Raw genomic sequence first — 14,625 nt, 5'->3', positions numbered from 1 at the left:
ATCATTGCAAATACCATGCAAATTTCTTTGTGATCAAGCATCCTAGGAAGAAGAGAAACATATTTTCAGCTTTTGCAGAGTAAGATAACATAGTAAAAAGCCATTGCTATGCACACAGTAATTTAGATCTAAATTTTGAAAGTAGGCAATGGAATTAAAAAACATAATATTTATGAAATCTGCATATATAAAGTAGGGTTAACTTACATAGTTTTTTTTTTCAAGGTACATACACCAGATTTTAAAATAACACAAAATTTCCACTTAGTAGGAAGACTGTAAGTGCACTTCCAAATAAAATATAATTAGTTTCTGTCTATAATCTTAACTTTAGACACATTTCTAGATTGCCTAGAAAACAAGAAGTCTCAAGAGACCTAAAAATAGAAGCAAACAAACAGCAGCAAGTTGCTATTGAAGCAGAACCCTGTGAATGGTTAGAGCATTCAAAGTGGAGGGGATATATTTTCCAGACTCACACCATAATATATAATCTTTACAGAACCTATATGTGTAGCAAAGTCAGAAAGCTTAGCCTGAGAACTCCACAGTCTTGATCCCTCATGACAAAAGAAATTGGTTCCAGTATGATAGTGTCCCAGGGAACAGGAAAAATCCACTACAAATCCTTTCTGGTGGAGAAAATACCGAACGTAGACCTTGATATACCAGAGAATAACTTAAGCAAGATATACCTAAAAATAACAAATAATGTTAAAAGAAAACAAGCCAATATGAAATAAGAATGAAAGTAAAAGCAACAAATAATAAATTTAGATCCTCTATGATCTCAGATACTGAAATTATTAATTATAAAATTAAAGCAGTAATGTATAAGAAGAAGGAAGAAAGACATATAGAATAAAGAAAAGGAGTAGTGAAAATGTTGCTACTTTAAGAAAAAGCTATAGCTTCTGAAATAAAAAATGCAGTTCTAGAAGTTAAAATCTTAACAGATTGGTTAAACAACAGTCTAAAGTAAGCTAAAGAAATAATAATGGACAGGAAAATAGTATATTCAGAATTATTCAAACTACATGCAAGGAAATAAAGAGATGGAAACCTGAAAGAAATATCAGGAGACATGGGGTGGGGGGAGGTACAATAATTTCTAATACATAATCTGAGTTCCAGAAAAAGAGAATAATGAAATTAAAAGAATAGTAATATCTGTAGAAACAATAGGTGAGAAATTTTCAGATCTGAAAAAAAGAAAAGAATCTCTACAATCAGAGACAAAAAAGAATAGGTTACAGCAACCAGTGTTACATAAAAAGTAAAAAAAAAGGTCGATGATAGATAAAATGATACAGAATAGCTAGGGCCCTGGGGCTGTGATAATCCATTACTAGGGAACATTCAGGAGTCACCAACATCCTCATTCAATACCATTTAGGCCTGCAAACTCCAGCATCTGTGAGCTAGAGGTGGGGGAGAGACCAGTGCTAGGCAGAAGGACACTGCCTCCAATTCCATGATTCTTTCCTGAGATGCCAGGAGCTAACGTGAGGATCTCCGCCCATGGCAAAGGTCATGAGGAAGGAAGCTTCGGCATACACAAAGGTGGGATCGAGCCTCAGGAAACCCCCTGTTCCTGAGCATCTACCCCCCAAACCAGAGTCTACCTACTTTACTGTTTCATGCTCTCACCTACACCTCTGACTTTATGGGGATCTGTTCCCCACCGGTTCTCTTGGAGAAGGAGTAAACTTGCAGCTCCAGTCAGTAAAAATTCCTGGGCGTGACAAGGGTGTCTCAGGTCAAACCTCTCTGCTGGCAGACTAGCTTATGTGACAGGATTATCCACACTCCTGCCACTATGACATGATTGTTTACTACCTCTCAACCATAAATAGCACAGAGAGTTTGGCATATTTTGAAAATCTTATTTAGCACAGGGCTTTTCTCATTGTTGAGTCAATGATTGCCACCAGGCCTCCATATCCTTAGGAACCTGGGAATATATTAATGTATTTGGAATATAGAAAAGGGAATATAGTAGCTTTTAATGTTAGCAATACTAGACTTTTTGAGTTAATGAATTTTCTCTTTTGTTATAGATCATTGAACTTTGTTATAAATCACTGTGTCCTTGCTATGTAAAAATGTAACTTTATCACTATCTTAAGACTAAATAGATCTTAAGGGGAACATTGGTGAAGGGTTTTCATTTGTTGGGCTGATGTTTGCTGCTAAATCTCCATATTCCCTGACCTTATAATGAATATAACTAGCATGTAAGAGAAATAAGTATTAACCTTTAAGATTAATCATGTTAACCTTAGGTTGAATAAATTCCTTTCTTAGTTGTAACCCACTACACCCTCACCCTATAGGAATGCAACTTTATCTGGTACCTTCAGAGGGTAGCGCCTGGTTTAAGAACAAACACCCTTGGAAAAAATAAGTTTTCTGGTTAACTGACCGTTATCAGAAAGAGAGGGTCATAAAATGTAAGCAGGCCTCATGGCCAGAAGATGATGTAAAACCCCAAGATCTTTTTTTTATACATTTATGTGAAGCACCTGATTTTGATAAAGGTCAGGACTGCTGATCCCTGTGTGACTTTAAAATTTCCATTTGTCTCTATCTGTAACAAAAGGTACATAAGCAAACCTAAAAAATAAAGAAATTGGATCAGTTTCTGGAAAGACTGATTCCCCCGTGCCATTTCTTTCTTACTCACTGTATATCTGGCTGAATTCCCATCAGGAGCGTGGGTGCTCGCCACGTCTACTTACTTGCCCTGGCTTCTAAGATCCGTGAGAGAGGGAGCCCAAGGTGGGGCACCCTCCAATATTCAAATAGGCGCCGGTGGTCAAATGTAGATGGTGCAAATTCCTTGTCTTGGAGTTTTATTGGTATCCCATGTAAACCAAGTTATTCAGCCTCTTTTTCTCCACCAATATTTCCTACTACACTATCTGTTTCTAATCTCTCTCTATATCTGTAATTAAATAAGTTTTTTCCTAGGATGCTGATTCCGTCTCCCCTTCGAATTACCCTGGATCCACCGGGGCTGGACCCCGGCACTACACATTGCATTCCAGGAAGGTTCAGTGGAGGATGGCATACAGGTATCCTGTGGCATCTCAATGCCACAGGAGCTAACTGCTGGCTCTCAATTTTATCTTTGCTTCAAGAGACTGAGAATACTTCCCAAGCTGGAGTCAATAGAAGTAGCCTAGGGTTAGCCTGGCCAGACTGTGTACAGTTCTGACCCTCTTGTGTTATAATTCCAAGCTTAGAAAACTGCTTTTGCTTTTATTTGTTTTTTTCAATATCGTGTTGGGCACTCTTACCCTCTGGTTATTGTAAATGGAAAAATTTCAGTCATATTTCCTCATATATAATTTTTTCCTTCCAATCATTTGCTTCTGCAATTTCTTTCTGCCTAATTACATTGCAACATGACCAGAGGCTTAGTACCCCTATTGTCTGGGTCACATGCCAGTTGGTTTCTTTAGTGCTCTAGATAGAGCAACCAGGTGTTTTTTTTTTTTTTTTTAGATTTTATATATATATATAATCTAAAAAACACATATATATACTCCTATATGATATACATATATATATCTCCACAAAAATATAAAAGTCAGAATATTTTCTAAGCACTATAAAAGTTAGATTAAGGTAAAAATCTTCCCTAACACACACACACACACACACACACACACACACACACACACACACACACAACAGGATCAAATGTTTAAAACAGACTTCTAACAAACGTTCCAGGGAAAATTATTACAGTATTATAAGTCTCTTCTAAAATAGAAAAGAGGGAACAGTACATACTAACTCAATTTATGAGGCAAGAATATCTTTGATATGAACACAAAATAATAGTATAATATCAAACGTATTCAAGCTGAAGTGTTTAAAAAATTGCACAACCACATTAGATTTATCCCATGAACAAACGGGTGGTTTATTATGTAAAAATATATTAATGCAAACCACATCATTTAGATATTACTACAGAAAAACTTAAAGTCATCTAAACAGATGCACAAAGACATGAAAAATATTCAACTTTCAGATTTGAAAGACTGAAGAGAGAAAAAAGAAAAGAAATAAAAGAAGCTAATTTTGGCCAAAATTGAAAATTTCAAAATTTTTTTTATCCTATGGAAGAATATCTGTCACAAATATACAAGTGTAGGGAACAAGGTATAAAGAAGGTTGAGAAGTGCTTGCAAACGAGACTCTCAACCAGGGCTGAACATTCTTGCAAACAAGATGTTCAGCTAATAATCCTGTTTGTTCCTGTGGGAAAAGAACATTTCTTGCACACAAGGATGTTTCTCTGATTCCTCAAAAGGAACAGACCCTGGGACAAAACGGATTCTAAGTTGATAAGGAAGTTCCCCAAAACAAAGTCTTAGCTGCAGTAAATGAGTCAAGGTAAAGGTTATCTCGCCCTGCGCCTGTGCACTGTATAGTCTCCGAATCATAGTGCTTGGCAGCTTGCCCTGTAGGTTGTTGTGCAAGGGATATAAAATAAAGTAGCTGTAAGAAGCAAGTGTTAAAATATAAAGATTCAAACCACTCTGCAGTGTTGGTGTTTCATTCCGTCGCCGGCATACAAGGAATATCATCCTTAAACGTGGGAAGTTAGAGGCAATTTTTTAAAGTTCAAGATTAATGTAAAAATGTTGTTCGCTATTGCTGCTGCTGCTGCTGCTGCTGCTGCTGCTGCTGCTGCTGCTAAGTCACTTCAGTCGTGTCCGACTCTGTGCGACCCCATGGACAGCAGCCCACCAAGTTCCTCTGTCCATGGAATTCTCTAGGCAAGAGTACTGGAGTGGGTGCCATTTCCTTCTCCATTCACTCTTACTATTTATATTCAAAACATATAGAATCATCATATGATTTAAATCATGTAGAAGCGACAGTAAGAATAAGAAATGTATTAAAATATTAATATTTGAAAGCAAATGGCAAAATTATTAATATTAGCAGATATTTTGATGTCTATGCAAAATATGCAAGAGAATCAACAGAAAGACTATTAAAGAGTTAGTAAAAGAGCACTCTTAAAATGTAATACGTAAGACAACCTTTTCAATACCAACAGAAAAAACATAAGGCATCTATAAGAGCAAATCTAACAGAAGATGTGTAAAACAATAACGGAGAAAATTATAAAGTATATATTGAAAAACATTAAAGGAGACCTAATAAATTAGAGGTACAATTTGGAAAGAGGAAGACTCATTTTCATAGAGATGTCAATTCTCAGATTACTCAAGAAAGTTACTATAAATTCAATAAAAACATTATTAGGTACTGTTGAGTGTGATAATTTGACAAGCTGTTTATTAAATTTATCTGGAAGGGGAAAGTTCCAAGAATAGTCCTGACATAATGAAAATAATGAGTTGCAAAAGCTTGCTTTCAAAGGGAAAATATTTTAAAGTTATCATAATTAGCTAGTCATATGGGAAAGAAATGGCTCTCTTGGTAAACTATACAAAACAACAAATTTCCACAGGTTAAAGATTACATCTGAGTAGTAAAATTTAATCTTTATAAATAAATCAGAGTACTAGATTTCAATATCAGGATAGATATAATTTCTTAAACAACACAGAAAAAAAATGCTAGCAACTAAAAAAAAATTGATAAATTCTACTACGCTATAACTAAGAATATATGTATTGCAATCTATTATTTATTAGTTATCTGTTATTGCATAACAGTTCAGCACAAATTTGGGGTCTTAAAATATACACATCTGTGTTATCAGTTGCTGTGAGTCAGGCATCTGAGCATAGCTTATCCTTAGTCTTCTGTAAAGTTGCAAAGTGTTGGCTAAGGCTGAGTTTTCACCTGGAGGCTGGACTTGGAAAGGGTCAACCTAGAGATTCATTCAGTTTGTTGACAGCTTACTTACTGGTAGCTCTAGGACTCCTAGCAGTTTGCTTCTTCAAAACCAGTAAGGAGAACCAGACTCCAAAAAAGTTTAGTAGGAAAATAGACATTTTCCTACCATAGTCTTATGTGTAGTATCATAGTTCTGGGAGTGACATTCCATCACTTTGGTTATACTTTGTTAGTTATAAATATTAATAAGTCACAGGTCCTACCCACACTCAAGGGGAAGAGATTATACATGGGCATGAAATATCTGGAGGTAGGAATCTAGAGAGTTATGTAGTCTGTCTGCCACAGGTTTGTTCATTTTGAATTACAATAACTATAATAGATACTTTTGAACTGAAACTCCAAAATATAAATTAAAAAATTACTAACATCATTTAATCTCTTGTGTGTACCTTCCATAGACCATGTCTATTACTCCCATGCCATGCTATGTCCCTCCCAACCAACCATTAACGTGAATTTTTGTTCTTAGCATCCTTCAAGAAAACTAGATTTATCTTATTTTATACTTTTTTCCTCTACTTTTCCTTGTTTGTTAGCTTAAAAAAGTGCATTACATTATTTACAGTCTTCTTTTATTTTTTTTTACTTAATACTTTATTTCTTATGTAGGTCTCATAGAGATTTATTTATGCTGTATCTGTAGTTCATATATTTTCACTCTGTATATATCTCCCATTGTGAGTATACTCCAGTGATTATATTCATGGATTTATCTTAGGAATTAGGAGTTAGTTTTGCATTTTCTTCACTTTTTGTTATGATGAACAGTGATATAAAAGCTCTTGCATACATCTTCTGATTCATTATTGGGTTTTTCTAGTATAGATATCTAAAAGTGGTATTTCTTTCTCTTAGGGCACAAGCCTCTTCAAATTTATTATGTAATTTTAAAATTGTTTTCTGAAGTTAGAGGGTTGATAGACCTCAAGTTCATTAATTCATTCAATAAGTACTGGTGGCACTTGTCACAAATATGTCATTAGATGTAGTTAAGAATCAATTTTCCATAACCTCAAATTTGCTTTTTAAATAAACTAGGTTTGGACTTTGTACATACTATTATATTTTTATGATTTTCTATTATTTATAATGTCTTGAAAAATATATAAAACTGTGGAAATGGCATTTTTATCAATAATCCAGTTTTGCTTCAAGAACATGACTTGTAACCACAGAGCAAGTAGTTCATAAATTAAAGCAGTCCCTTGTACATAAATCAAATCCTTACCAACTAGACAGAAAATAAAATTAATAGACATTGTTTATGGGTAATTTGAATAGAGCCACATGAACATGGGCTTCAGTGATAGAAATTTAAAACATGCTCACACTTAAGGTGCTCAGATATGATAGAAAAGTAGAGGGGCCACAGGTAAATGGAAGTTGTTTAGAAACAATATGGAAATTTCTTTTTGTTGAATGAGGTTTTATTTTAGTCTGGTGAAATTTCAGTGCCTTCTAAATTTTAGTAATTCAGGCATTTACTGGCATGGTGTGTAGAATTTTTTCATCCAAATGGTTTGACAGGAGAAATATTGACGTGAACATGAAATTTTATTTTCCTGGAAAAACTACCAGCTGTGTTCCAGTGAAACCATCTTGCTTTTACATTAGCATGTTTCCTTAATAATATCTAACCCTCATCTGTAACTTTTCAATCACTTTCAATTCCTATTCAAACCTCCCATCTGTTACTTTAAAGCAGCCTAGACTAGTAGTTTCAGTTTCTTACAGCAGGAAAGAAGAAATTTCCTGCTCTTATTCCCCTAGCTGACCCTCCTTCATTCCTTGATTATGTATTACTGACAACAGAATGTGAGCATAGACAATATTCACTGTGTTAAATGAAGACTGCAAGGCACAGAAAACTAGTTCCTTTTCAGCACTGCTGGTGATCTTTACAGCACTGCCTCCTGGTTCTTTATGGATCTGATGTCCAAATGCTCACTCTTATGAGGTCTTTTTGTAGGTTCTTTAGAAGAGACTGGAGTTCCTCTCCCTATTAAATCCCCTCAAGAGAAATCTGGTTAAAGCATGGCTCATTCCATGCCTTTAGCTGCCCCCACAGAGGAGGTCTCTGAGGGCATAGAATCAGCAGTGTTACATAAAGAACCAGAATGGCCCCACATCATGGGATATTTAAGTCTTATCCTTACTATGCTAGAAGTTGAGGACTGTCCCCGAACACGCTATCTCAGTTCCACCATCTCTTTCCTGTCTTCACCCCCAGTACCGTCTTCTTGTTTGTGATGGTGGTGGTGCTGGTGGTGGTGGTGGTGATGGTGGTCAGTGACTCACAGCATTCAGGTAAAAGAAAATCATCACTGGGAATTCCCTGGTTGTCCAGTGGTTCAGACTCTGCTTTCACTGATGAGGAGATAGGTTCAATCCCTGTTTGGAGAACTGACTGCAAGTCATGTGGTGTGGCCAAAAAAAAAAAAAAAAAGTCACCATTTCCTAACAATTCAACGTCCTTTTCCCTACTCCATTCAGCCAGAGAGGGGAAAGGATTCTTGTTCCTTTAAGAACTCTGCATTTGTGCAAAAGGCACCATCCTCCTTCACAATCTCCAATATTTCTCTTCATCAGTGACCAGTCATTTTAGGACAACAGGGAGTTTAATGAATAGGACATTTGAAGAGTTTAATAATATTATTCTAAAAATACAATAGTTGCTACCGTGAATATAGACCTATTATTTAAGTATTTGGAGCATACAAATATCAATAACTCTCAGGTGACATTTTAACATATAATTAAACTCTGATAATTAGCTGATTGGGTAATTATTACATAACAACATAAAAGTTGTCAAGACATGTATGAGCAGAACACAAAATTTATATTTCTAGAATTTATATTATTTAAATTTTCAGTATTAATATATATACAAAATTTGTATTTCTAGATGTTATATTAAAAATTCTTCATCCTGATGATCATAGTCATTTTACCTATAACTATTTGAGACCCACACCAGTAAAAGATAACCAGAGCTGCTACGAAACATGTGGAAGCATATTTCTACATGATTTGTTTTAAAGTTAAAATTTTCAGAAGTAGATAATTTTTAGTATGATATTAAGACAGCTTCTGGGTGAATAAACTGAAACAAAACAGGATCAAAGAATCTCCTTCTCCAATATATAATGAAGTGAATGATATAGAAAAAGAAATACATCGAAAATCCACCAAGGAAAGGGTCATGTCATAAATTTAGGAGTGAAGACATAAAATGAAGACAGTATTCTCATGTGTTCTTCTAGCACTATTTTTTTACTTAAAAATTTGACTTCAATAAAATGTATATATTAAGAAAAAATCCTGGCTAAATAGCTTTAATATAATTTGTATAATTATATATTTTGAGGTGTGGGGAGAAATAATAGATTATATAATAATGATTTATGAAATGTACCTCGTCAAACTCTTAGAAGCATTCCTAAAGAAACATGAAATTGTAAAATGTCTTACAAATGTCCTAATATGGAGAGTAATGTACTGTGCATATAAGTTGTTACATAAGGGAAAACTAGGAAAATCCATGGACAGGTGTAGCTCCAAACAACACCAAAGATCCTCAGTATTTGGACATACCATTTTCTAGGGTTACTCACTGAATAGGAACAAGGTCAGGATAAGAAAGACACCATAGATAGATGAGCAGACTGCACACTTGAAAGACAGGAGTGAGCTGTGATGTAAGAATATTTAAAGGGATTTCAGAAGAGGTATCTGTCATCCATCAAAGGCTGTAACTATTAATCCTTCAATTTCTCTCCTATCCTTATCCCTCTCATCCTGAGGGTATGGAAAAGAAGATAGATAGCAATACCCAGTCCTCAAACAATGCCACCCAAAGAGAAGGCTAAATGAACCAAAAACTGCAAAAACTATGTGAAAGGGTGACTAGAGATGTTCCACCATTTAATCTTTCAGAATTAATATGAGGTCTGGGTAGAACAGTATATATGTCACACATATGTAGTATGAAAATAATGTCAGGACAGCTATATAATCAGTCTCTTGAGAAAAAGGAGAGGAGAAGTAAAGAAAGAAGTAATAAATATTGAATGAAAAACATAGGTAAGGTAAATAGAATAACTAGTTTGGAAGGAAAACATAGATAATGAAACAAATCTCCATAGTGAATAATAATCATATGTAGAGGATAACTGGTAAAGCATAACATTTTTCAAAAAAAGTTCCAAAAAGAGATGACAAAATAGAAAAATATGAAAATGGAAATTTATAAAACTAAATATAACAACAAAAACTCGAACCAGAATATCGAATCCAAGTAAAACTAGAACTCTAAATTATACAACCAGAGGGAATTATGGTTGCAAAACAGAATATTAAGGTTATATATCATGAAAAAAGTAACACTACAAGCAACAACAATTAAGAGAGAGGCAGGAACAAATGTAACAACAATAACTTTAGATTCAACTGTTTTAAGTTAACATTGATTCATATGTACTTATGTGCAAGCCACAATCCTATTCATTTTCTCAATGAATTATCTCATATAGTCCTAAAAACAACCTATAATTATTGAATTATTAATGGTGCAATATACTTTTGGCTTTACGAATTTTTACATTATTTACTTAAAAAAAGAATATGTAGGTAGTCTTAGGAAAACAATGAAGTCATTACTCTAAAATAAAAAAGCATATGTTATTAATATAAAGGCAGGAGATGATGGGGACTAAATGATCTCTCATCTCAATCCGTAGGTCAGTAGTTGACACTCTTTAAGAAACAGAAAGCCCAACTTGAATTGGGTCAGGGCAGGCAGTACAAAGCTGCTAAAGTAGAAATAAAATGCCTGCCAATATTACTAATAACCAATTCATGTAAGAGCTGGTGTATATTTTCATAAAAATTAAGGATTCTAGGCGGGGTTTGCTTAATATAATTCCCCATTTTGAGAGAAGGAAAGAAATGGTGGATTATATAATAATTATTGGTGAAATATGCTTTTCAAAACTAAATTGGAATGATACATGGTCTATTTCCTAAGAAATTCAGCCAGTATTTTCCATAAAATCTGAAGAACTCCAACAACTAAATCAGAGAGTTTTACAAGGCAATATTTGCTTGAATTTAGTCAACTGTACTTGGATTTTTATTTTAAATAAGCAGAGAGTTCTGTTTCATTGCAGTAGTGGATGAAATTCTGAATACATATGTTCCAAAATTAAATTTTCCATTTTGAATAGAAATTGAAAAATAATGAAGAGCTCTACAATATAAAATTAAATTTCAGTTCAAGTGTCTTATCAATTTTTAATAACTAGAAAATATGAAAATGCTGATAAAACAAAATTATGGCTTGCAGAACATAAGTTAGCATGCTGTTTGTTAAGAAAAACAAGTGAAAATGTTCTATCAAAGTTAAAGGAAATAAAATTTATATATAATAGCTTGTAATAGGAAACTGAAGGGAAAAGTCAATTAATAAATCTTGATGACACCTTCCTACTAGATGTTTAATGTACTAATTTTTCATCTTTAATTCACCTTTCATTCACCTATCTATACACAATAGCAATCATAGTTACCAACCTCTTAGAGCAAAGACATTCATGGCCTTATGCATCCTGTATTTAGTGAGTATAGAGCTCCACATATGAAGGTTAAAATGTTTAGAAAGTTTGAGACCAAAGATAAGGATAAATAATGAAGATAGAGAATATTTTCAAAGCTGCATCACATTTGTATTAACATGTGACCAAGGAAGTGCTTTCTTTGGCACTGTGATTTTTCTGAAGTTGAGGGATTTTTTTTTTTTTTTAAGATTATGTGGTACAAAATTAACAGGATTGGACAGGAGTCAGAAGATCCAGCTCTTTCATTGCAAGTTGCACAGTACTTAATCTCCTAGAAAATTTCAGGAGATTTAAAGTATTAATATCAAGTAAAACATGTCAAGTGCTACTTAAGCTGAAAGGTCCTTTCTATATATTCATGTAATTTAGTACCTGCTATTCTTTTTGTTTGACCTTCCCTGGTGGCTCAGCAGTAAAGAACCTGCCTGCCAATACAGGAGATGCAGGAGAGGCAGGTTTGATTCCTGGGTCGAGAAGATCCCCTGGAAAAGGAAACGGCAACCCACTCCAGTATTCTTCCTTGGAAAATCCCACAGACAGAGGAGTCCAGTGGGCTACAGTCCACGGGGTCACAAAGAGTCAGACAGGACTGAAGCAACTAAACCACTGCCATCCTTCTTGTTTAGGTATAATAATAACTATAGCTTAAAACAGCAACTTACCTTAAAAATACACAAGTAGGTAATATAGTAAGAGCAGAAAAGACGTATCAAGGCAGACACAAAACTTCAAGATTGACATAGGAATTTTAACTAAATGAAAATAATTTTAAAAGGATGTCTTTCGATACTGCTTATTTAGTATTCCTTTTGTTCCTTAAATACAATGACTTTGAAAATGAGTAGTTATAGAAAACTGAGGGCACTGTTTGCAGGATTGAAATTTAGAACACTAAATAACATTAAGAACAAGAATTTTAAAATGTAGTAGAGACCCAGAAACTTTAGCTTAAGTACTTTCTAAAATAAAACATAACAACAACTAAAAACCCCACTTGTATGCACAACATAACTCTAATGTAGGGCAAGCACCGACAGCTTTCAAATTATCTCTGGGATCTTTTAAATCTGCACAGATACCTGATTTAGTGTCATTTTCTTTTCTGTTCATTCTACTGGGACTCAGGTCAAGCAATATGAACTTGGATGTCATCCTATGACCTTTCTGTGATGAAGAAAAGATTGGATTGTCCTCTCTTGAGTGTGAGATAATGAAAGGCTTGTCTGGGGAAATCTTTTGCAGTGATCCCCAATTGTCCCAAGGCTGATAGTTGGAGTTGATAGGTAGTTCTAAAAGACAATGTGCAGAAATGTATAAGGAAAACCTAAGCAACAAGTTTAAGAATAGACTTTTTAGTTTCAAGAGATCATAGTTGAAACACGACTAATGTCTACCATGATTTTCATTCCTATTATTTTCTATAACAGTAATTCTTTTCTGTAAACCTCAGATTCTTCTCTACTTCTTTATTCAAGGTAATAACTGTGTAATTTATGACTTCTCTAAAAACAAAACTTCTTACATATTTCCCTTGGCTCCCTAGGTTAACAGCGTGAATTAGAACTGCAATAGCTTTCCCTATGAATGGCATACAAATCGTTCACTTGAAAGTAAATTATCATTTGTTATTAAAATTCTTTCTGATAATTTTAATAGAAAAAATATTTCTCTAGTAGTCTAGTTTTAAAAATTGGATATTTTTAAACGTTTAAAATATTAAAAAATTAACAATTACTTTTTTGCCAGTAAATACAATTTATTGGTGAGCAACATTTAGACCAGCATGGCCAAATTTGGCAGTGTTGTCAAAGACCTCAGGAATGCAGAGCTCGCCACTTGTCCAAAGGTCCACGGTTGGGAACATATTTGACTCCGCAACCATCGGGAATGAGGCGCTTCTTAGCCACTTTGTCTTCAAATTCATCAGCATTAAACTTGGTAAAGCCCCACTTCTTGGAGATATGAATCTTCTGGCGCCCAGGGAACTTGAACTTGGCCCTGCGTAAAGCTTCAATCACGTGTTCCTTGTTCTGAAGCTTGGTGCGGATAGACATGATGACTTGACCAATGTGGACTCGGGCCACCGTACCCTGGGGCTTTCCAAAGGCACCTCGCATACCTGTCTGAAGCCTGTCAGCCCCAGCACAGGACAACATCTTGTTGATGCGGATGACGTGGAATGGATGGAGTCGCACTCGGATGTGAAAGCCATCTTTGCCACAACTTTTCACCATGTACTTGTTGGCACAAATTCGGGCGGCCTCTAGGGCTTCAGAAGAGAGCTGCTCATATTCATCAGACACCATGTGGCCACAGAGTGGGAATTCATCCACTTTGGCCTTCTTCCGACCCAGGTCAAAGATGCGGATCTTGGCATCGGGGACACCTCGGCAGAAGCGAGACTTTGGGTAAGGCTTATTCTTGCAGTACCGGTAACAACGGGCAGGGCGGCGGCCCATGACAACAGGAAGAATCTCAGCAGTGCGTAGTAGTGAAGGAGGCGCTCGTGCTCACGCCTGCGCATGCGCTATATATATATACATTGCCCCTCTTTAGGTGCGGGAACCATAGAGGACTTGAAGACTCTCTTTCACAACATCCCCACCATAGATGCAGGTATACTCTACGCGTGCGTATGGGAGATTTGAAAAATGAGCAGGACGGAGAGGCTACTGAATATATTGGCATGCGGGCATCCTGGTGAAGCAGTGGATTTTCCAGCAGCGGCCCTGTAAGGCTGTTTCCTTCCTCCTGTTTATCTTGAGCCTAGAATGTTTGCCGTAAGGTTTGTCGTAGGTATAAAAGATGTACTTTCCCAGAATTTGAATGAGGAAGGGCTCTCTATCTAGTAAACACACTTTGTGTCTGGTTTGTTCAAATAAGGCCAGAGCTCACATCTCCTATTGCCGATTGTAGATCAATTGCTATTTGTCAGAGTATGTGCTCACCTTCATGGATAAAGTGGTTTCTTGGTATGAGCTCCCTGGTGAGGCTCAGGAAGAGATGAAAGTAGAGGGGAGAAAGAGATAGAATTTATCTGTTGTGCATGTTGCTTGATAATTGCTTTAGAAACATGAGTTTGGTTTTATTTATTTGGCCACGTGGAATGATT

The 14,625-nt window shown here is 35.4% G+C and overlaps 1 protein-coding gene across 2 annotated transcripts; it reads right to left on the bottom strand.

Moving 5' to 3' along the window:
- Positions 1 to 13,327: 13,327 nt before the first annotated feature.
- Positions 13,328 to 13,972, bottom strand: RPL10L (ribosomal protein L10 like). 2 transcript variants are annotated; one of them, XM_068966481.1, is made up of 2 exons: positions 13,864 to 13,972; positions 13,328 to 13,782 (listed from the first exon to the last, which is right to left on the bottom strand). In XM_068966481.1, the coding sequence occupies exons 1-2, from the start codon at positions 13,970 to 13,972 to the stop codon at positions 13,328 to 13,330; spliced, it is 564 nt and encodes a 187-aa protein (XP_068822582.1). The 2 variants fall into 2 exon arrangements, with proteins under 2 accessions (XP_068822582.1, XP_068822581.1); XM_068966480.1 differs by having other exon boundaries at positions 13,328 to 13,972.
- Positions 13,973 to 14,625: the final 653 nt, after the last annotated feature.

The sequence above is a fragment of the Capricornis sumatraensis genome, chromosome 2, assembly GCF_032405125.1.
Source record: "Capricornis sumatraensis isolate serow.1 chromosome 2, serow.2, whole genome shotgun sequence".
Classification (NCBI taxonomy): Eukaryota; Metazoa; Chordata; class Mammalia; order Artiodactyla; family Bovidae; genus Capricornis; species Capricornis sumatraensis.
The sequence above is the reverse complement of the archived record's forward strand: the minus strand, read 5'-3'. Positions and strand labels throughout refer to the sequence as shown.